The sequence below is a fragment of the Candoia aspera genome, chromosome 1 (genome assembly GCF_035149785.1).
Source record: "Candoia aspera isolate rCanAsp1 chromosome 1, rCanAsp1.hap2, whole genome shotgun sequence".
In the NCBI taxonomy this organism is placed as follows: domain Eukaryota; kingdom Metazoa; phylum Chordata; class Lepidosauria; order Squamata; family Boidae; genus Candoia; species Candoia aspera.
In genome coordinates, this window is record NC_086153.1 from 83,167,845 (window position 1) to 83,195,623 (window position 27,779).

At 38.3% G+C, this 27,779-nt stretch overlaps 1 protein-coding gene across 1 annotated transcript; it reads left to right on the plus strand.

Annotated features, from left to right (window-relative positions):
* The first annotated feature begins 1,604 nt into the window (after positions 1-1,604).
* Positions 1,605-27,385, plus strand: NOX3 (NADPH oxidase 3). Its single transcript, XM_063290562.1, has 13 exons — positions 1,605-1,649; positions 1,996-2,091; positions 3,218-3,328; positions 5,456-5,540; positions 9,007-9,152; positions 10,299-10,480; positions 10,884-11,013; positions 18,678-18,770; positions 19,835-20,088; positions 21,722-21,884; positions 23,323-23,469; positions 24,565-24,689; positions 27,259-27,385. The coding sequence occupies exons 1-13, from the start codon at positions 1,605-1,607 to the stop codon at positions 27,383-27,385; spliced, it is 1,704 nt and encodes a 567-aa protein (XP_063146632.1).
* Positions 27,386-27,779: the final 394 nt, after the last annotated feature.

The following is a 27,779-nucleotide window of genomic DNA, read 5'->3' on the forward strand; positions in this document are numbered from 1 at the left end:
GATGAGTATTTATTCCAAAGTAGTGCAGGATGTATACCTCTTAGAAATCCGTTGATAATTACCTTTCTAGGTCACTGCACTGACTCCAGTTTTCCAAATTCCTTTACAGGGCAAGTAACTGTTGCAAAATCTCATTATGTGTAACTTTTGCAAAAAGAATACAGTCTGGGATCCAAAGAGTCCAATCTAGTTGTTCACTTCCATCAAAGATATAGGATTTTCCTACATTAGTGCTACCTTTTGTGTCTGGAAAATCCACTGACTTTCAAGAATGGTGTTTTTAGAGAATGACTGTGGTCTTTCCGTGAGAAGGAGCTAGGCCACTACCTCAGACCATAGATGTTCCTGATACCAGTGGGATCCAAGTATAGCCATTACTAGATATTCCAAGATGTTGCATATGGGCGATAAAGCCTGCCCAGATCTCCTAAACTAGCTTGCTGTTCTCAGATGGAGCAGAAGAAATTGTCAGTATCACTGGGGTTGAAGGAAACTTGCTTGCCAGTCCAGTCAACTTCTGTAGAACAAGTTGAAGACAGTGTTGTTTTAGTCTCTGTATGTGCTCACACAAACATTTTTCTCTGCAAGAAGCTGCATGTCCTGAGCTGGTCTCTGAAGAAAATTTGGATACCTTGGAATACAAGTGAAAGCCCTGACTTGTCACTCTTGGAGTATGGCCAATTCAGAATAATCACCCTCAGCAGATGGTAGCAGCCCCTGGCCAATTGTCTAGCTAAGCAGGGTAGACTTGTTTCATACTTGAATGGGAGACCACTAGGGCTGTGGGCTAGATTGGAAAGTTGAAAAAAAAACCCTGGAAAAAGGCAATGTCGAACCACTTCCCTGTTGCTGCCAAGAAAACTACATAGTAGTCATGAAATTACTAGGAGCCAGGCTTGATCTGAATGATGTTTTACTTCATTATAACACAAATATATTAAGCATATACTGTATATATTAAGCATGAGGCCTGTGTGAAGTGGCTATGCTGGGCTTCAGGACTGCTGATCTCTGCTGTTACAGTGATCCAATTCAAAGCAATATGTAACTAGGAAAATGGAGTTGCTTAGCTTCTACACCACATATCTCAACATCAAAGAAAGCCAGCTTGACTGAGCCATCTGCTGTAATGCAAGGGAAAGAGGCCTCTGCCCACGTGCAGCCATGCATAGAAACCCCCCAAGCAAGGGGGCTGCTTTGATCAGTGCATCACTTTGATCAAAGCCTTGATGAAGCAAAGTTCCCTTTCAAAACTCCACACAGCTCCCTCCGCACTCTCTTTGCTTGTAGCTGGAACAAGAACTCCAGGGCATCTCTAAAGCTGTTATTTGCAATTGTGTGGATGACTGGGTGTTGGGGGGGGGGAGGTTTCATTGATTAGAATGCACGTGATGTATCTTCCATGACTTACCTGTTTGTTTCACAAATCACAAAGTCTCTTCCCCTTGGAGACTGACATCTGGTAGAAAGCCCTTAATTAGAATACTGCATTCCTAGGTTGCAGCTCCAGTGCTGAATAGGCAGCGAGGGGAAGATCCAGAGGATTCAATTGGCATTACAAGGAAATAGCAAATCACTGCTAGCATAGAACAGAGAAAATCAAGATGGGGATTTGGATTTTGAATGAAAGTTTGTCAGTTCTGCTGGTTGTAAGTATTTCATAATCAAGCTTCTGATTCTGATAAATCACTGATATTTGGGGGGGAATTCTTGAATTTTTGCTACATTTTTCAGGTTCAGCATGGTTTTCTATAGCATACAAGTTATGGTGGTAAATAAAGTGCAGTCCTGATATCTGTTATTCACCTCCTGTATTTGTAAAATAAAAATTAGAGGCAAGGGTGAAAATGAAGCTGGCTTTTCTGGTTCTTTCAATGTGCTTTTCAAAAAGCATTTGTGAATTTCTCAAAGCTCTTAGGAAGATATTTCCAAACCAATGGGCTTAAATAGAACACTTGAAAGCAGTGTCAACTAGTGAAAACTTTTCTATTCTAGTTATTATGGTTGGGGATGAACCTCTACTTGTTCATTGACACATTCTTCTGGTATGAATATGAGGACGCCTACCTCTACACACGTGTTATGTTGGGTGTGAGTAAACTTCTTCTGAAATACCTCTTCAACTGGATTTTTTACTTAGCTATCTGCTTTGTTATGCCAACCCAATCCCCTCATTTGCCCAATGTTCCACTGCCTCTTTGCTTCTATGTGCACCTGTCTATCTAAACCAGGGTTTCTCAACCTTGGCAACTTTAAGATCTGTGGATTTCAACTCCCAGCATGGCTCACTGGGGAATTCTGGGAGTCAAAGTCCACACATCTTAAAGTTGCCAAAGTAGTAACACACTGAACTAGACTTATCCAAATGACTGTCTTAAGGAATTTTAGTTTAAAATTATTTCTCTTTATTATTCTTACTTTGGCACTTTAAAAATATATTGCTTCTATGGGTCATGCAATGCATCTTATGAAGTATGAGGCTTATTTTAATTATTTTATGGGGTAAAAATATATCCATTATCTACAAACTCTTCATTTTCCACCTCAATACTTCTTAAATGAACATCCTCTTTTGCCCTTCTCCTTCCCTTGCTGCAGAGGCCACTTATCCTGCCTTTTTCACCATCATTTTGATTATGTTCCATCAAGTCATTGCCAACTCTTAATCACGCAGATAGATTTTCTCCATGACAATTTGTCCCTAACAGGGTTGTTTTAGGACTTCCAACAGTACACTCATCACCACTGAGTCTGAGTAACTGAGTCCATCCATCTTGCTGCAGGTTGACCACTTCTTCTCTTTCCTTCTACCTTTCCCAGCATTAGAGCCTTCTCCAGAGAATTAGATCTTTCCATAATGTGTCAGAAGTAGGATGATTTGTTTTACCATCATAGGCATTATTTATTATAGCATTTGGTATCTCTTAACTTGGTTGCCTGGTAGCAGGTCTTCAGATCAGAAATGTGAGCGCAAGATATTTTGCTGGTACCAAATAGGGCCCTCCCCCCAATAAAAGGCCAGCCTTTTTACAAGGGTTGCTGTGCTATTTAAGCCTGAATGTCTTTGTCTCTTTCTTTCACTCTAGACCATCTCTATCACTTCATCCAAGGTCAGCTCAGGAACTGTACTCAGAAATAAACAGAGAGAGATTTGATTGCTTTAGTATGTTAAATACTTACTGTCAGCTAAGTAACAGTTTTGTCCTTCTGTGCCTAGTCTGCCCTTGCATGGGCAAGAGCTTCTGCTACTTGCCTCAACTTCAACTGCTTGCTAATCCTCCTACCCGTCAGCAGAAACTTCATTTCTTTCCTACGGGGAAGAAGCTTTGTAAGTAATGTTTTGTAGTAGTGGTGGTGGTGGTGGTGGTGGTGGTGGTGGCGGCGGTCCATCCATTGCCTTTTTAACTCTTATTGCCATGTTCAACATCTTAATATAATTTCAGATTGTGTACTAGAAATGCCCCTTTCATTACTTAAAGAAGGTATTCTGTAATTTTTAGTTGTAAGTAGGTAAGTAGATGCTGGTAAGTAAACATTTGCTTGAATGTTAAAAATGATTAAGGTCTTGGACAGGGGCTGGAGAGATCTAGATTTGAGTCTCCTCTGGACCATGGGGCTCAATGGGTGGATTTGGGCCAATCCTCTCTCCAAGCCCAAGCTATCTCACAGGGGGGTTATTGTGGGTGTAAAATTAGAAGAACTCCCAAGTGAGCCACCTTTGAGTTCTTAGAGAAAGGTGGGGTATAAATGCAATAAACAAACAAAACTTTACCAAAATACACCCTTACAATGGGGTTGGTACATAACGCTGGCTTAGATCCAAAGGACATACCCACTAGAGCAGTGTTCTCTACCTTAGCATCTTTAAGATATGCTGGCTGGGGAATTCTGGGAGTTGAAGTCCACATATCTTAAAGTTGCTAAGGTTGAGAAACACTGATCTAGAGGAAAGACATTTCAGCTGGATCTCTATCCCCCTGCAACCTCCTAGGTCCACTGAAAAGTGCTTTGAACCATTGGGGTACATACAATAATGAGTTCCAAGAGGAAAGAGAACTGGCAAAAATTATGTCTCCCTTCTTTCACAGGCAGTTTCCTTTGGATCTCAATTTGTTCCATGGAAGGAAGAAACCTCTGGATAGGCTTTGATTAACATAGTACATGATAACTTGGCCAATCATTCTTGCTTGTTGATAGAATAAAACAAGGAGAAAAAGATGCATGAATGCATTAGATATGATCATTATCACTTCTCATTATGAAAAATAGCCAATTCACCAGACAAAAGTCACAAAGAACATTATCTCATTGCGATTTTATCTTGTCTGAGTTTATTATTTCATTGTGCCTTTATAACATTCATAAGCATGAAGCCTGAACTAGTGTGATCCTGGACAAATGAATAATGACTGTGTGGGCTTATTTACACCATATCTTCAACCTGGTTAACTCTCATGGCTCACAACAAAAGATTGGAGCTGCTGGGATTTAGGCAACTGTATAGCACAGAATTCATAGCAACCTTTCACTATTATCATTCACATAATTCTTTGGATAATTCTTTGGAGAAAGCTGTGATCCCTATTTCAAACTGGTTAAACAATGTAATGCAGAAACTGCATATTTGTCGGTATAATCTAAGTGCTAATTATGAAAAAAAATCTTCAGATAGAAAATCATTTAAAACACTCTAGAAATAAAATGGACTGTTAAAAAAAGGATGTCTTTTGTAATACAACTGTACAATAAATATATTTTTCTGTCTTATGATGCAATAGCAATCCTATATGCCTCTACTTGTGCTTTTTAAAATACATTTTAAAGGGGAAAAAACTGTTTGGGCTCTAGCCTGTATCAATCTAATACATGGTATAATCTTTTTTCCATAAGGGACAGGTCCTATAATTTTACCAATAAAATATTTAACCAACGAAACTACTGCTTGTTCAGTATACAAACAGTGCATATTTTGGTGCTACAGTTAACAGATTAACTTAATATTTAACCTCTTGAGTTGCAGGCTACATTCACATAACATAATACGATATAAAATATAGTATAATAAGCTATGTATTATCATCATTTACCAAGGAAGTGAGCCTTGGTAAGCTATGGACTTTCCTCTTTCCTCTCTCCTTCCCCAGTGTCTTTTTGAAGAAGTTGTACGTTTTGTTTCCATTTTTATCAACTGCAGTTTACAAAATAAATGGATAAACTGTGATTTATCCACGCTTACAGTTCCCAACCAAGCCAACTTCATACTATGGATTATGTACCTTGCTTCAATAACTGTGTGAACAGAAACTATAATTTAGATTGAAAAACTTCCAATCTCATTCTTATATCACGTATAATGAGGAGGGAGGAGAGGAACAAGTATCACAGTTACTGAATTCAACCTCAGAGTCATGAAAATGGAATAAACATGATTTAAAATATGTCTGTTTTTATCAAGTGCTGCAGAACAATCCTGAGGAGACAACTGGATAAAAATATCACATTTCACAAGATGATTGCCTATGGAGTAGCTGTAAATGCAAGTAAGTTCGGAAACATTTTGCTTGCAATATTGCTTGCTTCTACCCAGAATCATACAAAATCAGCATATTAGCACACATGCTTGAGTAATTCCATGTTCCTCCCAAGGTTCACATATTAAAAGCACATCCTGTGCTTGCATATGCTGTTATTATAGATCAGTGGAAATTAACTTTGGAGAAAATTTAAACTAGATTTTAGAAATACAATCCTATATTTATTTTCAGTTGGACTTAGCGGTGGTGGTCTTAAAGTTTTTGGGATCCTAGACAAAAGCATCATTGGGGTTCCTACAGAATGATTTTTATAACCTATTAGGCTGGTATTACTGGTTTTATTCTAAGCTTTTTCAACCTATGATGTAGCCATGAATGTATAGATCCCATAATCCATAAGTTAAAGCAAACAACAGAAAGCTAAATTCTGACCTTCATCATATACCTTCATGGTGGAGGGTTTATCTTATCTTCATATAAGGTTTCCTTTTTTTATTCACTGAAATTATGACAAAACTGGCTCCTCCACTCAGGTTGGGGCCCTGGTCAATTGCCATCCCTGGAGTTAGCATACAGGATTTCCCAAAGCAATGGCTTTTGCTGTGATGAGAACCGTTTCTGAAGCCTCTCCTGGTGATTTACTGGAATTGGAGCTAATTCAATTGCTTTGAAAGTGGGGACCCCTATTCCACTAGGAAACAACTTTGCAATCCTTATTATTAGATCACCATTCTCTTACAATGGTTGTCTTACATTTCTATTTTTAGCTTTAATTGAAATAGGAATACTTGTTCTTTTTGTGTAGTATACAAATAGATTTTACTCAGTTTATTTTCTAGCAGAAAAAACATTTATTGTAAATACAGTACAACAGAGACAATACAAGAAAATAAGAACATTAGGCCAATGAACCATCTTGTCCAGCATTCTGGTATTACACCATGGCCAACCAGATGTATTCAGGGAACTCACAAATATAGATAGGAGGGCAATAATCTTCAATTATTTTTCCCTAGCAGCTGGTATATAAGATATACAGCCCCTCCTTGTTCAGCAACTACCTCGGTTAGCGAACATTCACAAATACAACAGTAATAAACGGTATTAAAAAAAATTCATTTTCTGACCAATGCATGCATTTATGACAAAATTTCATGTGCCTGATAGCAATGCACACCAGAGTGAAAGTAATGCTGGCATAGCTGTATGAGGGAACTTTATCTGAATGAGATGGCAGCAACCAGTGATCTTCACAGTCTTTCTCAGTCATGTGTTCACTTAGCAACCATTTAACTTAACCTGGTTGCTAGAACAGAACTCGATCACTAAATGAAGAGTGGGTGTATTGCCTATATCTTTAGGAGAAGTAAATACTACCAAGGCTAAAAGTCATTGATAAGCCAATCCTCCTTGATTTTGTCCAGTCCTTTTTAAAGCCACCTAAATTGGTGGCCATCTGTATCTGATGACATCATATTCCACCAATCATGAAATGTGTAAAAAAGTTCAAGTATTTCCTTTGATAAGTTCTGGATCATTTCCATTTAGTTTCAGTTAATAATGCCTAATTCTAATATTTTATGAATGTTAGGGGGGAAATATTCTTTGTATCCACATTTTCCATGCCTGACATGATTTAATTTATCTCTATTTTGTCTACCCTTACTATCTTTGCTCACAGCTCATATGGAACATTTAGACAATAAGATGTGTGTTTCAGTCATTTTCCCAAACAGGTGCTGATGTTTCTTGAATCTAATATGGCATAATTCCTACCAGAATCAATGAGCTGAATTTTTGTTCTTTGTTTTGCTGAAAACCTCAAAAGCGTATGGAATTCAGAATATTCCACAAAGCAATATGATGAGATGCTTCTCTACCACAGACAGCAATTTATCAATTTGCTTTCTTCATATGAATACATTCCTGAAAAATGTGCACACATTTCTTTTTCCTAATTAAGAAGTCATTCCAGGAATAGAAATCCATTAATTTGACTTATTTTACTTTTCTCATGTAAAGAAGTAAAAATGCACCAAACTACATTGGCTGCTCTTCCCAATTTAGGTTTAAGAGGTTAGGCATGAAAGTTATTCATAAAGTGGGAATACATTTCAAGGGGTGTGTGACACAGCTTCTTTTTGATAAGGACTGATACCTGGAATAACCTGTCTATATTTAGAAACTCTCGCCTGAGGTATGGCCAGGAGGAATGAAAGAAAGAGCCCATGGTGGTCATAGAAGGGTGGTCTACACCCTTGTTTATTCATAATTTAAAACTACCTTTTAGAACCCAAATACCCAGGGTTGGCATGTTCTGGGTCCCATCAGTAAAATGTCATGTTATGGGACCCAGGAGGCATGCCTTCTCTGCCACTGTTCCTTCCCTTTGGAAGACTATCCTTCCTGATACCATATGGCCATGACCCCCATGTCCCTTAGGAGGGCCTTAAAATTTGGCTCTTTCTATAGGCCCATTTTTACCTTTTTAATCACCACTAAAGCAGCAAAGGTTGTAGCAGTCCTCTCTCTCCAACACATCATGGATAGGGAAAGGATGTCAAGTGAGGTAGTGGTGGCAGCAGAGCTACCAATGCACCACTCCAAAAGACAGAAGGGTGGAAGCAGGATGTGAAGACCCAGAAAGTTTCTGGGAGAGGAGGTTTGAATCTTCTAGCCTTCCACCCTATGGGCTCAACCAATTTACAACAATGTAAACTGGCAAGTGATTGATTATGACAGGAATAATAAAGTGGCTAATTAGAAAGTGACAAACTTCAGTCCAATTACCATCCAAGACCTACATGCTATAATTTCTATTATTCCTCTCTCAAATACTAGTTCCATAACAGCTGTATGTGTTTTATTAAGGACAAACACAGAGTAATACAAAATAACAAAACTTAACTCTTCCTTCATTCTTTCTTTGCTTACTGATCAGATAGATAATGACTTGTAATTGCAGCTTATATAAAATTTCTCCATAATAACAACATTATAAAGTAGCTTTCCTCAAAATAATAACAGCATTGGTGAATATTTTCCCTGCTGGCAGGTAACATGCTGAAGTTGGAAGGCAGCAAAGCCAAAGCAATAAACCTTTGCCTATCCTGAGTGGCTTGTGTGCATGCGCGCGTGTGCTCACACACACAGAGAGACAAAATCAGGACAATACCATTTGGCAGTGACTCAGAAGAGATGTGATAGAGCTAGGATAGAGATTGACAACAGAAACAGGAAAAGTCATGGTGGTGTTTTGCAATGCAAGGATGAATGGATACTGCTTCCATTCGGCAATAATAAATAAACCTTTGTATCGTTTCTTAGTCAAGGAAAGTTTATCAGATGTACTGATTGAATATGGCAGAAAGACAGTTCCTACAAAACTGATGTCTGGCTCAATAGATGTTAGCAGCACTACTTCCAATAATGACGTATCATAATCTTTACTTTCTAAAACTTATTTTCATAGCTATTCACATCATTGCACATTTGGTCAACATAGAACAATTTCATCTTAGCCAGTCAAAACAAGCAGGAGACTTAAGGAAGAAACTATCTGGCATTGGTGGGAGCCCAAATGAAAGCTACTTGAACCCCATCAGAAGCTATGACACAGTAGGTTGGTTTTGGTGTTGTTGTTAGCTTTCATTCATCAGAACCTTTCCTCTACTCACAAAACACAATCCTACGCACATCCTAAATTAATGTAAAAATGTTGGAAGCAGAGTAATGTAAAAGAACACATAAAAATGGGAATTAAATAAGGCTCATTATGAGGAATATAGTAAACAATTATGCATTAAGAATACAAAAATAGAAGACTTTGAACTGCCCACTCATATTAGCCATTGACAATTTCTACACCATATTCTCTTGAAATCAATAACTACATATCTACCTGTGAGATGGAGAAGGGGAGAGGGGGAGAGAGATGCTGATACCATGACAGTCTTTATGTATGACAATCATTTATCATTGGTCTAAAACCAATACAAATGTACAGTTATTATTGCCTGTAAAATAATTTAGGCTGTCATCCTAAACTCACTTACCAGTGAGTAAGTTCCAGTGCACTGGGACTTACTTCAGAGTGGGCAACCATACATTTTAAACAATTAAATATTCACTTATATTAACTACAAGATTTGTCCTTATTGTAATGACTATGAAAATAGGTTGTGTTTAAGACAGTAGAATCGGATCACTACAGCATAGCCAAAACAACTCTGCCAAAATTCTGCAGATGCTACATAAGAACATGCTATTCTGAAAAAGGGGGAATGTGGAATCATGCATATTACTCTGTATTCCTTTATTGGATAATGCTATGCTTTCCCCATCATTAGTATCTGCATCATTAAATCTTGTTTGAATAATTTATTTCCTTCAGAATACTCAAACATACAGTAGCATAATACGGACTGCTAGGATGGTATTGCTTCCTCTTATCATTTCACAAAAACACAGGAACTGTACCCCTTGTTATTGATACGTTTTTAGTACCAAGTAGAAAATAGATTTATTTATTTATTTCTATTTATTTCTATTTTGAATTTCCATCACCACCCATCTCCCCCAAAAAGGGGACTCTGGGAGGTTTACAATCAGAATTAAAACACATAAATTATAATAAAAATAACTCTATAAAAATAAAATAAATATAAAATATAAAATCCAGGGTCTGATCTTTAAAAAACTATATATTTTATTACACTATTAATTCAATTTTCCTACAACTATTTTCCTCCTCCTCCTCCTCAGAATACATTAGCCGAAATCCTAAGAACCATAGCTGGAGTGACAGGACTCTTGATCACTGTGTCACTAATTTTGATAATGACCTCATCTACTGAAACCATCATAAGATCCTTCTATGAGGTGTTCTGGTATACCCATCACCTATTCATTGTTTTCTTCGTTGGCCTGGTAGTTCATGGTATGGGGTAAGTATATATACTAATATATAATATGTCACGCAGCAAAAAAAATTGATTGTCCAAATTATGAGGTTGCCAATTGTGAGTTATAGACTAATTCTGAGATCAGCATAGAAAAACCTCAAAGCTTAATTCAAAGTAAGCTAAGAGAGCCACCCACCAAACCCAGCCCTCCTTTCTTCTGAAACTAATCTACATTATTGTTTGTTATATATAATGTCTAATATAGCACTATATAATACAATACTTTGGAGGAAAGGAAAAAATATACTATTAGAAAGGCTAGGACTTTTATGTAGACCTGAGCCAAATGTTCATGATTTTTTAAACTGTAGAAAGGATTTTTGACAATGACAAAAGTGACATTTAAATGTAAAATACTATTTAACATTGCTGTTATTTTTTCCAGTCATCTTATCCGTGGTCAAACCAACCAGAGTCTGTTAGTTCACAATGTGAGTTACTGTAAAGATCATTATTGGGAGTGGGAAAGGTCAGCTCAGTGTCCTCTGCCACAGTTTTCTGGCAATGGTCCTTCGGTAAGAATTGCATATCTCATCATTGACACTATTTACAGAGTTGTAGAGTTGCCACTTCCCATATAAAAGGGGCCATGGTAGCTGACAGGTGCTAAGTAACACCCCAGACCTTCCCAAAACACCTTTTGGGCTACATGCATCCAGCACGTGCACACACACACGCCCCAACAAATCCGATCAGAACACCTTGAAGCGTTCATTCTCAAAAGACGGGATAGCCCCACATGAAGAACATGGGGCACTTGGAGCACCATGAAGGCCCAAAGAGAAACAGGATTATAACCCATATGGTGTTCTCACTCCCATTATTTATAACTTGAGCAGGGAAATCAGCAGCAGAATTTGGCATTCTGAGAAAAGGACAGATGGCAAAAAATTAAATTTTGAATCCTCAAGTTTATCTGCCAGTCTGATCTCTTTAAATAAGACATTGTTGCTCTGCCCTAGAAATGATTGCATTCATGTCCTGCTTGCAAATGTGATTCTGGCTGCATACTGTCTATATCTTCCAACCTTTTATATGAAAGTAATGAACTGTGACTCTCTTATCAATGCCCATTAGGATGATTTGATATATGAAACAGCTGGTAAACTTATCAAACACGGAAAGCATAATGCTGACACAAGCAGCCTGAATTGACATTTAAATAGTTTTCACCACGGAGTCATTTCTTTTTTCAAAGAAGGATGTGCTGCAGTTAAAATCCAAAGCTGAAAAGGTCCTTCAGGGTTGGTGGGAATGCATGCTGCTCCTGCTGGTGCCTCCTAATAGAAGTTGTGCCTTCTCCTGGGCTTGCACTGAAAAAAAAGAGTTAAGAAGGTACCAACAGGGTGCAACAAGATGTTTCAGAGTAGGCAACAGCACACTGATAGCACTGCCTTAATTCAAATACCTATTTTTCTAGGACTCCTCAGCTATCAGCTAATCTTCCACAGGGTGTGTCAGAAAAGTTAAGATGGCAACCACACAATCAAAGCCCTGCTCCTTTATACATACGTACAACACTGACACACATAAAAAAGGTGTGGGGCTTTGATCAGGCAATTGTGATTGACATCTTGACTTTTCTGATCCCTCTGTCGATGCCTCTGGTAGCTACCATTTGAGTCCAGGAAAGAAGGCACCTTCTTTGGAAATGCCAAAAGGTGCAGGGAATACACCTATGCCCACTCTGAAGTGCTTTTTCAGGTTTGGATCTGAAGAGAGCATATCTTTTACTTCTAAGTGTATTATGCTGTCCAAGAAGAAAGCCTTCCTCATAACCACCACAACAGAGACAAGATATCAAGGCATATTTCATAATTTGCTTTTTCTCCTTCAAGATTTTCAAGATCTTTTCTTGCGTCTCTGCCATGGTATCAACCGGTGAAGGTGGCTCCTAATGCTTTATTTTTAAAACTTAGTGATTTACATTTTAACTGAGCCAATCTCCTAGAGAATTTCAGGATTCAGTTTCATCAACCACTCAGAGCAGATCAGGACATTTCCACATGGCATTTTTTCTATTTCTAATCCATCCTGAGCAATTGGCAATGGATCTGCTAATCATCTTTGCTCTTTCACTCCTTAGATCTCTGAGAATATACTGAGAATACAATGAGCCACTCAGTGTTCTCTCTCTACCTGACTGATAGGAGAGGGTAAAAAAGTCATTCAATCACCATCTCCCCCTAAGCTACTGTAGATACGAAAGGGAAAATGACACAAAAGGGAAATGAGGATTGGACTCACGGACCTAAGTGGCCCCTTCAAACTATGTGGTTATATGAAATTGCTTATAGCTGCCAAAACCCTATGCACGTTCTGTGTGCTTATCTGGTTGTTTACAAAAAAAATTATCAGAATATATGGAATGGAATGAAGTTGTCTGGCTACAAAGCCATGATTCCTCCTGTATCAAAAGTCCTATTGAGAACTGAGGGTCATGAGAGATCATGCCATCAATTTTGCAAACAGGCACTTTAATCAACATCTTTAACCATGGTTGTAGGTTGCAGTGATAGTTAAAGTAGGAGGGGATAAACAATATGTTCTTAACAAAATATACTGTATATCCTTATAATTGATTGTAAAGAAATTTCCATACCACCACCATTTCTACTCTACTGGACTAACTGAAATCCCCCAACTCTCTTAGTAGGAAGTGTGTGTGTGTGTGTGTGTGTGAGCATTCTTGACAACAGGAGTCTAGCCTAAGCAATGATTAGTAAATCAGGCTTTACAACTATAATAGAAATGAGATTTATTTAAGAAAGTGCATTATTGAGATGCAGTTCTAACACCCAACAAACTACATCCTACCAGAAGGAATGTCAGAGAGCATGTGCTTCATGCATTTGTGCCTGGACAGACAGACAGAAGGAAGTAACCTCAGATCAGGCAGAGTGATGAACCAAGCTGGGACATGGAGGAAATCCTTAACTGACTGTCTACCCCCTACAACCTCCTTGGGGTCAGTAGGTCCTGACTGGTAGGGGCTGAAAAGTCAGGGCCACTGAAGTCACACTTGCATCAACGTCCAGCTTCACAAAAAAGAGAAAGAAAGGAAACAATAAGCATTCCCACCAACCCCAAAGTAGCCTGATTCTTTCCATGCCCACCCTCTGCCTGCTGAGGAGAAAAGGAAAATATAGAATGTCTGCTCCACCACTGCTAAATCAAGGTGGCAATCTCTCAGAATAAGTGACACCCAGAAGCTGGAAAGAGGGGTGAGTTAAGACTTCCTTTAAATGGGAAAATGGATCGCCCACCAGCTCTGCAGTTTCATTGTTACAAAAAGAAACACAGCTTTTCCTCTTCCACCTCTGCAATTTGAGTTACACCACAGCTGCTGAAATAATCAGATTAGCTGCCATACTCTGCAGACTTCTGGGATCCTAAAGATCTGGAATTACTTTCAAACCACTGAAGACATGCCTTCAATTTAGCTGGACAACACAAATGGGAATGTATAAAGATATATATTAAAGGGGTGACAATAATGCCATTTAAATTTTCCAAAATTACAATTGCCTGTTCCCAAGGAGAATAGTTACATGAAGTCCGAAATAAATCTCCATTTACTTAAAAGATCCTAGGTTCATTGTAATGAACTGGGAAATTCAGTGTTAGCAAAAGAATGGAATCAAACTTCTCTTTATTTGGAATTGTCAGCTGTTGTTTCCTGTCATACAAAAGACAGATGAAACAGGGTCATCCCACAGCAGATTTTCCTGCTAATGATGTTAAACTTCTCTCAGAACAGTAAAGCCTGTCTCTTCCTTAGTCTTCATCAGAGCCTACCCAGGATCATTTAATGTTAATATTGATGAATTGTCACCCTTACAAAAGGCATGTGTCCTGAATATAATAAATATAACTCTGGACATTCAACAGGGCATTAAAGGCTAATCATTTCCTACAAAAAGACACATTAAAGATTGTGCTTTCCACAGCAGCTCACTAAGGATCAAAAGAACCAATCTGAAAGCCATGGCTGAATGGTCAGGGAGGATATCAAATAATCCTTCACAGTGATTTTTGTGACTGGGCAATACAAACAAAAAGAAGAAGTGAGCTTATTATCCCCCCTTTTCTTTATCAAGTCGTTAGGACAAAGATTTATTTTCTTCTGTCAGTGACATCTTCCACCAGTGGACAGTTTCTCCATTATGGTAGGACCAACAATTTCTGACAGTCCTGCTATACTAACACCCTTGTGACTTCAAAGGAGAGGGTGTGATTTTATATCCTTCCAAGTCTGCATTCGCTCAATAGAAATGTGTTGGAAACCACATTCCATCAGCAGTCATGGTCAGAATCACAAATCTGCGGAGCCCAAAGGAGGCCATTACTCTGTGACTCTTAACTTTGTTTAATTATGCAGTGGGGAGGATAAGTACGTTTGCCTTCCCCAAATTCTTTAAGTTTTCTTCTACAGCTTTTCTGTGCCAGTGCTGCTGGCTGCCAGCCACAACCCAGTGATAAGCAAAACTCAGGCAGAACTTTTAAAAGAAAAGAGTCCCTTTTACCAATATCTTAAGACAACAACTATAAACAAAGTCAAAGGCTTGGCACATGTCAAGATCAGGAATCCAAATAACAAATGACAAATCCAAGGGACAAGACAAGAGCCGTGGTGGGGTGGAATCCAAAGTGCCAACAGCAGCAACATAAACACAACAGCTAAGGCTTGAAAAGTTGCTCTTGGCATTTTCTCCCTAGGAGTGAGGTCAATAAATCAGCCACCCTGAGCCTCCACCCAGCACAGAGCTGTGGGAGTTTATTCCTCAGCATTGGCTCCTCTACAGGCTTGTTTCTTGGCAGGTCTCTCCACTCCACAGAATTCTGCTCTTGGTTGTTGGTTGCTGTTGAATCTTTATCACACAGCTGTGCTTAGGAGCGGGTGGCTGGACTTCAGAGTCTGAGAGGCTGTCAGTGGGTTCAGGAAAGGCATCCTGGGAACTTTCTGGAACTGCCTCAACAAGAGTGGAGTTATTGGCTCCACCACTACTAGAATTGCCCACACCAAGACTATAGGCCCTAGATGCCTCTAGCTCTACTTCCTCCCTATCCTCCTCATGAGAGGACATGTCCAGCAGGACCATTACAAAAGCTGAACCTGAATTAGAATTAATGAAACGGCCTGGTCTGGGAAGAGTCTGGAAATCCCAACTGAAAGGACTGGAGATCTTCATTTGGACCATCAGTCAAAGGTTCTGCCCTCCTGTTATTATGGGACGCATATTTAGAATCTGTGGTGCCATTTTAGTTCCTGTAGCTCAGGGGCAGGCAAGTTACAGCACTCTAGATATTGCCAAAAAGTAGTTCCCAGCATCATTCACTATTGGCTATGCTTCCAAGAACACTGAGAATTATCTTTTAGCAACATTTGAACAGCACATTGTTTTGTATCAACTTACCTTCTTTTTCTCATCCCAGAGAGTCATCAAACCCATTGATTAAGTCCAAGTCTGTGCCCATTATGGTCAAATGTTTGCTTTTCCTCAACTGATCCTGGTTTTCCATGCACTCAGCTGCTCACATACCCAGAGAGCAGAATCTGGGATTAGAGCTAGCAATAATGGAGTCACCACAGTGGTTTGCACTGCTTCTCTTGAGGGAAGTAGACTTGAGTTGCATAGGAGAGCAATGTTTCAGGTAGCTCACACAGCCTTGGCACAGCTGCTGGGTGACCCCAATCCAGCACCACTAAGTTGGGTAAGAAAAAGTTCACAAACAGTTCACGTGAACCAGACTCAACTGTATAAAGAGCATTTCTGCATAACATGTATTTCCAGTCTCAACACAGTTGCAGACTAGATCAAACAAAGTTCAGCTCTATTCACTGTAGCTTCTTAAAGCCGTTTAAAGAATTTGAGTTTCTGTGAAACAGGATAAAGTATGACACAAAATAGTTTTGGAGGACTGGTGAAAACTGGATGAGCAGAAACAGTTCGTGCTAGAGCAAAGCAATGTTTGGATGCAGCCATTTTCATTTTCATCTCAGTATCATTAATGAAAATTTTCATAGGAAATTGTTATTAACTAATTCTGTGAAAATGCTATGGTTTGGAAGGCCAATATTAATGTTGGGGAAAGGGAAATGAAAAATACTGAAGAGGATACATGACTTTTTGGTAATACGTAAAAAAAAAAAGGTTGATTTTATTTTATGTAATTATTTTAATTAAACAAGTTTCCCTGTTAAACTCGGAATAGCTTTCTATTCATTGAACAGAATATTAATGGATATTAATATTCTGTAATTCATTAACACTAATAAATATTAATAATAAAAATGTAGAAGTGTAAAGTAATCCCTTTAATTTTTTATCTGAGTAGAAAAATCTGAATTATGATGGGCCAGAAAAATGAGTATATAATGGCAGTTTATAAATAATTAATGCAGTTTTGTTTCATTTTTTGTACAGATTAGAATAATTCTGTTTAGTGTTCAATTGTATTGCAGAGAATTCTATTTCTTTCTGTTGATATATACACTAAAAGGAAATTTAAATCTATTTACTTTGGTGAAATTGGGTTGCAATTTGGAGAACTTAAGATTTCCCATATTCTTTGCAGTCTAAAAAAGCTACCATAAGCTGTTTTCCAAATATTAAAACTAAAAAATTAATAGGAATGCTTGCACATCTAAAAAAATCCTGCATATTCCATTATATCTAATTATCTAAAGCTGTTGTACTTTGAGCTGAAGAGAATTACCAGCTAATATATGTGGTCAGCTAAATAGCTTTGATCAATAGGATGATCAGTATATATAACCATGAAGCTGCCATATCTGGAGATCTAAGCAACTTAGTGTCATAGATTGCCTAAGTATAATCACCAACAATAAAACAGCCTAATCAATTAAATAAAAATAGATTTTTTCAGCATAACAGTACTTTCTTGGGTCAATTTCTGACCAATGAATTATAGTAAAAAAAGTCTGCTAATTTTTAAGTGGAAGCAGAATGGAAAAACTGACTTTTCTTCCTTAAACTGGTAGTGCCAGTTTCAGAAATGCCTTTGTGGGCTGAACTCGTAGAGAATATAGGTTTTAAATAACCAAACAAAAGGGGATATATTAGGGTAGCTGTCACAGGCCCTTTGCTAAAGCAGAACCAACTTCTGACACCTGCTCTGCAAGTTATCCCTTTAAATATTTTTCCCCAGGCCAGCATCCTAAGCAAATAACTAATTTGGACTGTCCTGAAGCAACACTACATCAAGAGCATTGTGCCAAAATAAAATAGCAGCCAAACAAAGCATTCTTGTACTGTGGAACATTGCTTTCCTTGTCGTTCATGGCCACATCAACCTAGTAGGATCCACTGAGGCCCATCAATAGAGGTAGCTTGACCACTAGAGGGCACTTTGCAGAAAGCTTCCTCAAACCTGGAACTGGCCTTGCATGTCTTTCTTGGTGGGCTTGTGATTCCTACTGTAGAATGGGAGTATAAGCAACTTTTGATCCCAGGGCAGTATGCAGTCTCTGGCTACACAAAATGTTATCTTCAAACCTTTGAGGAATCTCCTCCATTTTCCAGTGTTCATTTTCTAGCATGATCAGCTGATCAGCAAGGATTAGATTGCTTGTTTTCTATACTATTGCCATTCCGGCCAAGCATCCTTCTCCCATCTGCCTCCTGATCCCCCATTCATCTGTGAATAAGATCAGGGTTTTCCTGCTGTGATTAACTGCTGGTAGAAACAGCAGTTTGCATTAGTTCATTGGAAGAGAGAGGAATGAAATATGTGCGTGCATGGCAGAGAGAGAAAAGGGGTTATGTGAACAGATATGCGAACATGTGTGGGATCCCAATCTGGTAATGTATTGAAGCAGAAAATGGAAACCCATCCATGAAATAGTACATTGTGATATACATTTGGTCACCTGACCCCCTTGCCTCTATGGGGATGCATATAGTTTTACCTTGATCCCCTCCTAGTATTGACTAGATCAGTGTTTCTCAAACTTGGCAACTTTAAGATGTGTGGACTTGCTGGCTGGGGAATTCTGGGAGTTGAAGTCCACACATCTTGAAGTTGCCAAGTTTGAGAAACACTGGACTAGATAAAGATAAGTTGGAATAATGTTGTATCTGCTGATGTTTCCATCTGAAATTGTAAAGTTACCTTTTTAACAACAAGAAGTTTCTCATTATCTGATTCCCAACAGGCTTGGAAGTGGGTCTTGGGCCCTGTGATATTGCACATCTGTGAAAGAGTGATTAGATTATGGAGATTTCAGCAAGAGGTTGTTGTTACAAAGGTGTGTGTACATGGCATATTTTATTACACATTTTTTGGTATATGTATTCCATATCCTATCTGTACATTTCTTTTCTTTACTACATTCATAAGGATTTTGCTATTGCCTTCATATTATTACTGCTTTTAATCAGTTTTTTGCAGCTGAATAGTGAACCATGCAGTATCTCTGAGTGAAAAATACAAAAGGGTTTGTAGACTGTAAAGAAATATGGACCCTGGAATATGTTGTAACTAGATGTTTACACATTTAAAGTCAAATAAGTCCTATTACTTTGCAAAATGCAACTCGCTGGTATCCCTAACTGACTAGAGTTAACTCCAGCAGCAGATAAGAACAAGGAATATTCCAAAACATTGAACGTGTGTGTGCACACATGGGTATCAGTCATCCTCCCTCATGAAGGAGGCTATGAGATTCATAGATTACTTTTATTTCAGATGAACTGTTCTGTTCTTATAATCGTGCTTGCAGATCATTAATAGTATTCTGCCCACTGATAGATGTCATTTGGATTATAGCTAAGGTAAATGTTGTCGTGTGGTGATTGGTTAGCCAGTTCACTAGATGGAATCCACTAGATGGAATCCACTGGTTCTGGCAATACCTGTGACGAAGGGGTTGGGTTATCAGATCTGGGCTGTAAAATTCCAGATGCCCACTATTACACATGCCAATGAACAGCGTAACTAAAATATTTAGTGGGAAATATTTAGAATATTCTGAATCTCTTTGCTACCCTCTAGTATTTGTCTGGATTTTTGCAGCTCCAATCTGGTGGCCCCATTAAATAAAGGTAAGGGCAGGAATACAACACAGAGATCGCTACTTCTTTCACTTAACAATCTGATTCATCTGTGCTTTCCAAGTTTTGATTATAGTTAATAAAGTACAATATAAAATACAAATAAATGTTCTCAGTAGAAAAGGTTGGAGGTCAAATGAAGTAGCCAAATGACTGTCCTGCCAGTCTTATGGCCCTTCACCAGCTTATCTGTCTCTTTCTGTTATCCCTGCTGATTAACAGAATAGTTAAAATGTGCTGGTTGCCATTTGGTTTTTAGGTGGTGTCTCATTCCTCTGGTGTCTTAGAGCTTCAGCTGAAGAAGCGTGGCTTTAAAATGGAGCCTGGGCAGTACATCTTCCTCCAGTGCCCTGCAATCTCCCAGCTGGAGTGGCATCCTTTCACACTCACTTCAGCTCCTGAAGACGACTTTTTCAGTGTGCACATACGGTCAGTTGGGAATTGGACAGAAGCCATTTTCAGGGCCTTTGGAGCCCAGGAAGAAACATTTAAGGAACCCTGGAAACTGCCAAGGTCTGGAAATTCTTTGCTGTGTTACCAGCTTGGTGGCTTATTTTTGATAATCTGAAGGTGCAAAGATGAAATGCTAGCTACAAATGTAGTAAAATCTACTATCTTATTGGTGGGAAAAACAGATCTAAGTAGACTATTTAAATTGCACTGCTTAAAAAAGACTTTACATGTAATTTGACATGGATGTGATTCAGCCCAAAGCAAGCATTTTGAAATGTCACTTTTCCAGGGGAAGCACTAGGGATCTGTTTAAGGCTGCATCCCAAATGTCCCCCTGTGGATCAGTTTTTATTAAATCTCTAAACTTCTTCTGACCTTTCCACCTCATTTTCTTATTGAATCAGGCACTTCCATAATGTTCTGATAGAGGAAATAGGTCTGGTAAAAAGGGCACGACTCCCAGAAACCACAAATTCTCTAAGATTTACTCCAAAGCTCATTATTATTTTGCAGGGGGGAAGGAGAGATTTTATTTGAAAATTACTAATATTTGTGCTGTGATTTTACAGAATGCAACGCCCCAATATTAAAACCATACTGTTCTGCTTAGCCTATTTATTATTCTATGGCCAACAGCATAGAAGGTTTCCAACTTCGCCACAACTCTCTTCCTCTTTCCTAACTGTTATGAAATTGTGCCCACAATTTAGCAGAGAACTTGGGTAAAAGGAATCCTTGTGGAATGTGGACAAATGAATCTCTTTTGGATCCTGACTCTGAATTATGTGGAAATGCATCATATGCCTGTTTTCATACAACTACTAAGTGTTGTGGAGACCCCTGACTGAATTCTTGGAGAATTACAAATCAGAGTAGCTAATATTAGAGTAATTGATGAATTAACATATCTGCTTTTTAATCCCAGGCTTGCTTCAAGTAGGATCCAAAGGAATTAAATCCAAATCCTGTTAATTTATGTCACATCAGTGGTATTATTTTTAATCCACTGAATTAGGGATTCAGCCTTCAACATACAGATAGTCTTTGTGTAGCGACTGCCTCATTTGCAGACAGTGATGAAAAAGTAACGTCATAAAGTCCTCCCAGTTACGACCTTCACTGGTCTGTAAAGCAAAGGAAAGCTGAAGATCGTAAGCACAGTTGAGGTTTCACTTAGCAGCCACTTTGCTTAACAACCAAGTTGCCAGTCCCAATTGTGGTAGTCAAATGAGGACTACCTGTATCTTGTGAAAAAGCAATATAATGGGTGATTAAAATGTGGCTTAGTGAAGGAACAATGCTGCAGCTCTCTTTTAGCATCTCCTTTTTCTCACTTCCATGCTTTCAGGTGGGAGGTCTGAAGAAAAGCTGTACTCATGCTGTCTTGATCACAAGTACAGTTCTCCATGTGACCACAATTTTAACTCCTTTTCAGGCATCTTGTCTGAAGGCATGGAGGTTGGAAGAGTAGAGGCAGAGCCACTGCGCCTCTCTAAGCCTTGATCCCTAGTGCCATTGTCACATGGGATGACCCCAACATTAGACAGAGTGAGGCAGCCACCTCAGCTGGCAGATATTTGAACAGCCCATTGCACCTGCACCACAAAAATCAAAGTGACACAAGCCTAATACCAACAGAAAGAAAGTTTTGAAAGTTACAGTCTTGTAAATATGAGTTGGAATGTCATTGCAGACTTGCTGTGGATGGGCCCTTGGGAGCTGCAGCCACTGATGTCTTTCAGTATCAAATTAGTGTGTGCATTGCAGCGGGAATAGGAGTCACTCCATTTGCTTCCATTCTGAAATCTATTTGGTATAAGAACTGTAACCAAAATACACAACTGAGAGTGGAAAAGGTAGGTCATATTGTGGTTATGGATTTCATCTATAAATGCACTTTTAAACTTTTTACAAGCGAGCTAATTTAGTCAAATACTTGCTGCACTTAGCCTTACCTAGAGACTGTTAAAAAGTCTCCTTTCTGTTGAGCTTAACTACTGGTGACTACATTAACATGTCCTTACTGCTTTATTGACAACAGTACAGAAATTATCTGTCCTTGCTTTCTTTTGGGGGTGTTGTTATTTTGACTTCCCAGTAGGATTACCTGATAACATCCCATCCAAATTCTAACCAGGTCTGACCTTGCTTAGTTTTTTCAAGATCAACTAGATTCTGCTCATCTGCTATTCTCCTCCAGCTATTTGCTAATGTTTGGGATCATGACATTCTGAAGCTAGTCAAGGAAGTAGACTTATTTTGGTGTTGCCGTTGCAAATCCTACCTACTGCTACTTATTCTTATCATTTGTCACTAAGATTTCCATAAATTCTGCTGAGTCCCCAAACACTGTCTTGTCAGGTTAAAGTGACAAAAAATGGAAAAATATAGTGACACTGGGAATAATTATCTCAACTGTATGTAATACATATTAAATTTAGCTTTTGTCCTTACTCCATCCCTTATTCTCTATTTTGGTGACTGCGGCCCCTGACCAGGGCCAGCTTTAGGCTAAGCATAGAAAATGAGATCCAGGGAAGCCCTAACCTCTATGTTTTCTCAGCTCTGTTTTATTAGATAGTTTGAAGCAAGCCACTATCTTTGCTCAACTCCTTAGCAGCAGTATGGGATGGGTCATTATTGAGCCAGTTTGGTCTAATGACTAAAGGCTCTGGGCTAGAAACTGGGAGACTGTGAGTTCTAGTCCTACTTTATATATGAAGCCATTTGGGTGACTTTGGGCTAGTCATTCTCTCAGCTCTAGGAAGAAAGCAATGGCAAACCACTTGTGAGAAATATTGCCAAGAAAACTGTATAGACTTGTCCAGCCAGTCACCAGGAATCAAAATTGATTCATTTTAGGTTGTCATCATCATCATCATCATCCTGAGATCATAGATGAAAAGGGCTCTGAATGACCTAAAAGTATATTTCTTGTTATATGATATGCCCATGGCTTGGTAAATACTTCAACACTTCTCCCTACTCTATGTCCCTTACACTGCCAAATTACCAGTAGCCACTTAGATCAAGTATTAAGAGTGCCCTTAAATTTAAGCATGATGTTCAAAGTATCAATTGAAAGCATACACAAATGACTGCTTGAGTACATTATTAAACAATAGAGCTCTGTACTGTCAGGGCTGGATAGAAAATCAAGTATAAATTTTACACCTGAGCACAGTAGCAGGCTATAAGATTAGCCACTTATCTCCAAATAAATAATTTAAGAGCCATATAGGATGCCCAGTGAAAGCTTGCACTTGGTTGAATTGTTTTACTTTCCCTTGACAGGTTTATTTCTATTGGATTTGCCGAGATCCATCTGCCTTTGAGTGGTTTGCTGATCTCCTGTGCTTGCTGGAAGCACAAATGGCTAAGAAAGGGAAAGCCTATTTTCTGAGCTATCACATATTTCTTACCGACTGGGATGAAAGTCAGGTATAAATGAAATCTTCTGGGACTGAGTTACTGCATCTTATTTTTCCAGGACTGCAGCCTAAGGAACAGTAATCAAATGAAGGCTTAATCGCATCAAGCATAGCTTTCTTAAAATGAATCATACTTACATTTGTCTTTTGAAAGACTTCATTCCCAGTGCAGTGTCACAGAGTCCCAGCTATGCCAAACCAAATGTCAAAGCCAGGTTTAATGCCAAAGTTCTCCGTAACTGCAGGAGTTCCCAGATCTGTGATTGCTCCCTAAAGCCCTTTTCTTTCCATATCATCTATCATTCTCTTCTCCCTCCTCTCTGTCCTGAGGCTCAGCTTACTACCAATTCACTCAATCTGCTGCTATCACTGAACTTTTCTTTATGGTACTAGAGTACTGGTGTCACTGCTTGTACTTCAGTTCCTACACGCTATTTTGGGAAATTGATAGATGAGACTATATGAAATAAATTTCCACCCTGTTTCTGGAAAACAAGAAAACAGTTGAAGCTGCCTGTAAAGAAACCTAAGTATGACTTTGGGCGGATCCACATCAGATGCTGCTTACATCAGTCAATGGCATTTCAGCTAGAACATTTGGGCAATCATACCCGATTACCATAATATTGGACAATGTCTTAACATTTACATGGATTAAGCTGTGCGTCTAACAAAAAGGATGGAAGCAGACTTTTCTGCTCTTTCATTCCCCAGCAGCCTCCCATTCAAAGAGTCCTCTAACAGTTGGAGGATCCAGCTGACTGGCTTGAAGTGAGAGGTGGGGAGGAGGAGGAGGGGAAATAGAATCACTGAAATAATAAACCCAACTTTCAGGGACTCTCCCCCACCCCACAAAATCTCTCCATATCTTTCAATTGGTTCCTTCAATTCTCAGAGCAGTCTTTGGAGAGGCTCAGAGGAAACCTGGCAGGGAACTGAAGAGTGGGAAATACATGATACAAACATTGCTCTGGATTGAGTCCTTTCTTGTAAGCTTTCTGAGTCTTGCATTTTCCCATTACATCTACATATTTATTTGTCTAGTAGTATTATTCCCTTTCTTGTTAATTCTAAAATAATGACTTTCTGATTCATTACAATCTAGGCTACTCACATTGCCTTGCATTACGATAAAAAAGTGGATGTAATTACTGGCTTGAGACAGAAGACTTTCTATGGAAGACCAAACTGGGACACTGAATTCAAACAAATAGCAGAAAATCATCCTGGGTAAGGCAGGTTAGCAACTACTGATAATATTATCATGCTATATTTTTCCCAGGGTACAAAGCTAAGAAGGGAATTCATGGCTCTTTAATGTATTTAAGTTGGATATTTATACTAAAAGCTATTTATGTGTTATAAAGCTTTCAAGGAAGAAATCTTGGGTAGACAATGCCAATCAAATCTAATTATTGGACAAGAAAATCTAATGTTTAGAAGTATTTCAATATCTTGGCATTTATCCAGCTATAATTGAAAGCCCCAATCCAATTATTGTTCAACACAAAGGACAAAGTAACATTAATTTTCATTGAAAATGGTTATGAAGAAGATAAACAGTGAGGTCTTTTTTCTTAGAAAGTCAAGGATGTGTTTGTCCCCCAATCTCATTGGCTGTGGATGTAAGGACAATGCTATTATGTTATTAGTTCATCTGAGCTAGAAAGGTCTAAGTTGAATTCCAGAGGGTTGGGTTTTGGGGTTTTTTTTGTGTTTTGATTAGGAAAGCCTTAGAAAAGCTTCTTTGTTCCCAGAGACTTCTGAAGCAAGCAGTACAAATTCTAACTTCATCAGCCAGAAAAGAGGAGGAAAAATATTTCTGATTACTTAGCGGTCCCCAATATTTAATTATCTGTTGATCAAAAACTAAAATCAATGTCATGGAAAGGAAGAAAGAGTTGGACTATTTTTAAAAAAAGAAAGAAAATTACTACAAACCTTTTGTGATTCCTTAGAAGTAAGCCCCATTAGTAGACCATAATATCTAATAAATGTGGCTAGATTCTTTGAAATGGTATATAACACATACAGTTTTATAAGTAGAAAGTAAAATTGGACAATTTAATCTAGTGGAATATTTTAACCAAGAATGGCTAAATAAGGATTTGTGCAGGGCAGAGAAATTCTGAAAATTAACTATGATAAATCTTGTGAAATATAAATAAGTTATTATGGATATGTACTGTTCAGAGATGTCTCCTATTAAAATCTCTCATGTATTTTCTGAGTGAAGAAAACATGTGAAAATTTTTAATTTGGTATCTTCCATTGATTATATTGACATATTCCCTCAGGTAAGGGCCCAGCAAGTCTTCTGAACAACATAAGTTTATTTATTTACAGGTAGTCCTTGCTTACCAATCACTCATTTAGCGAACATTCGATGTTACGACAGCACTGAAAAAGGAGACTTACAACATCCCTGCAGTCACGTGATTGCGATTTGGGTGCTTGGCAACCAGCATACATTTACAACAGTTGCAGCATCCCATGGTCACATGATTGCCATTTGCGACCTTCACAGCCAGCTTCTGACAAGGAGTGCAAAGTCAATGGGGAAGCCAGCAGGAAGTCGCAAGTCACAGTCATGTGACATCATGCTTAATGACCTGCAGTGATTTGCTTAATGACTGCAGCTGGAACTGACATCACAAGTCTGCACGATCATGTGACATTTCACTTAACAACCACTCTGCTTAGCAACAGAGTTGTTGGTCCCAATTGCAGTTGGTAAGTGAGGACTACCTGTATTTCTAATATTTCTAATTAGCCTAATAATCAGGAATTTAGGATAAAGCTGACATCACATATCCTGTATTCTTCGTAACTTAGAAAGCTTAGTTTAGATACCTATCTCAGAGCTTGATCAATAAACATGGAATATACCTTTAACATAGGTGTAACCAACAGCAAAATTGTGAAATTGTATCTCCAGGAAAGCTTGGCAGGCACATGATTATTCATCCATCTAACATTTAAATACCTTTAAAGCCAAAGTCCTGAAAGCAATTAATATCCACTAAATACAATTAGAATTTAAACAGAAAAATAGAATTTTAAAAAAATCAATCATCCTAATTCAAAAGAATCTCAATCTTAAAAACTGAGAAGCTTAAAAACCTAGCCTGGACCATATTATCAATTAAAGAGAAATTGAACTATGCAAATCCCTTAAACATTGATAAATGTAAGATGTTTCCTCCCTGCCTCCCTTTTGGGAAGGATTTCGACAAATATGGGATCACTGCAAAAAAGGTCCTGTAATAGATTTTGATGGTTGACTAACAGTCAAGACAATAAGTGTAAAAGCCACCATGTCACATATGTCATGACATCATCATGATTTCCATAATAATGTCATGATGCACATAATATTACTTGCCCTCAGCTCCCAGTGGACCTCCATAGCTGATCTGAAAGCCCAGAGAAATTAATATTTATATTGGCACTGAAGTTCTCCAGGGTTGGGAAGTTGCAGCTACTTGTGGGGGCTTGTTTTGAGAAGAAACTCATTGCTTATGAATTTTTAAATGTTGTTTATCTGCTACTGTTGTAGAGATATTACTACTGTATCATTTCAGCCATGTTACTTTGCTTTATTTTTCTTGTAATGTTTGTATTCATTTTAGTACTATGTTCTTGTTAGCTGCACTACCCCTTATATAATGCAACTTTGCACAACACACATCCCACAGATCCCTCTCAACTCTCCTGCTTCAAACACACATGTACAGAGTTTTTCTATTCAAGGAAAAAGTTCTTACAATTAATTTGTGAATCTTGATTTTCATGGCAGCAACCACATTGGTGTGTTCTTTTGTGGATCTAAAACTCTTTCTCAGAATCTTCAAAAGATGTGCAACCGGTATTCATCCACTGATCCAAGAGGCATTCAATTTTATTATAACAAAGAAAGTTTCTAGAACTTATTTTGAAAATGATAGTTGATAAGTGCACGCTTGGGGTATTTCCCTCTACCTTACTTTTTTATTTTGTTGGAATTGCATCATTTTGAAGCTAGTGTTTGTTATCTAGCAAAGGAAATTATATCTCTATTATTATGGAGGCAGATACCTTAAAATATCTTAAACTCTTAAATACTCTGCCCTGTTAGATCATAGACTGCATGCCTTAGTATTTCCTGTAAATCAGTAAGAATTCTTTGGGATTGTAGTGGAGTATAATTTTAAAAAATAAAATAAAATAATGCAGAAAGATAGACATCAAGACTAAGTTTTCTGTCTCTTTCTTAGCTTTGTACAAGCAACAATTTACATGTAGGTCTCGTCTCAGGAGAAACATGAGCAGACTCTCCCC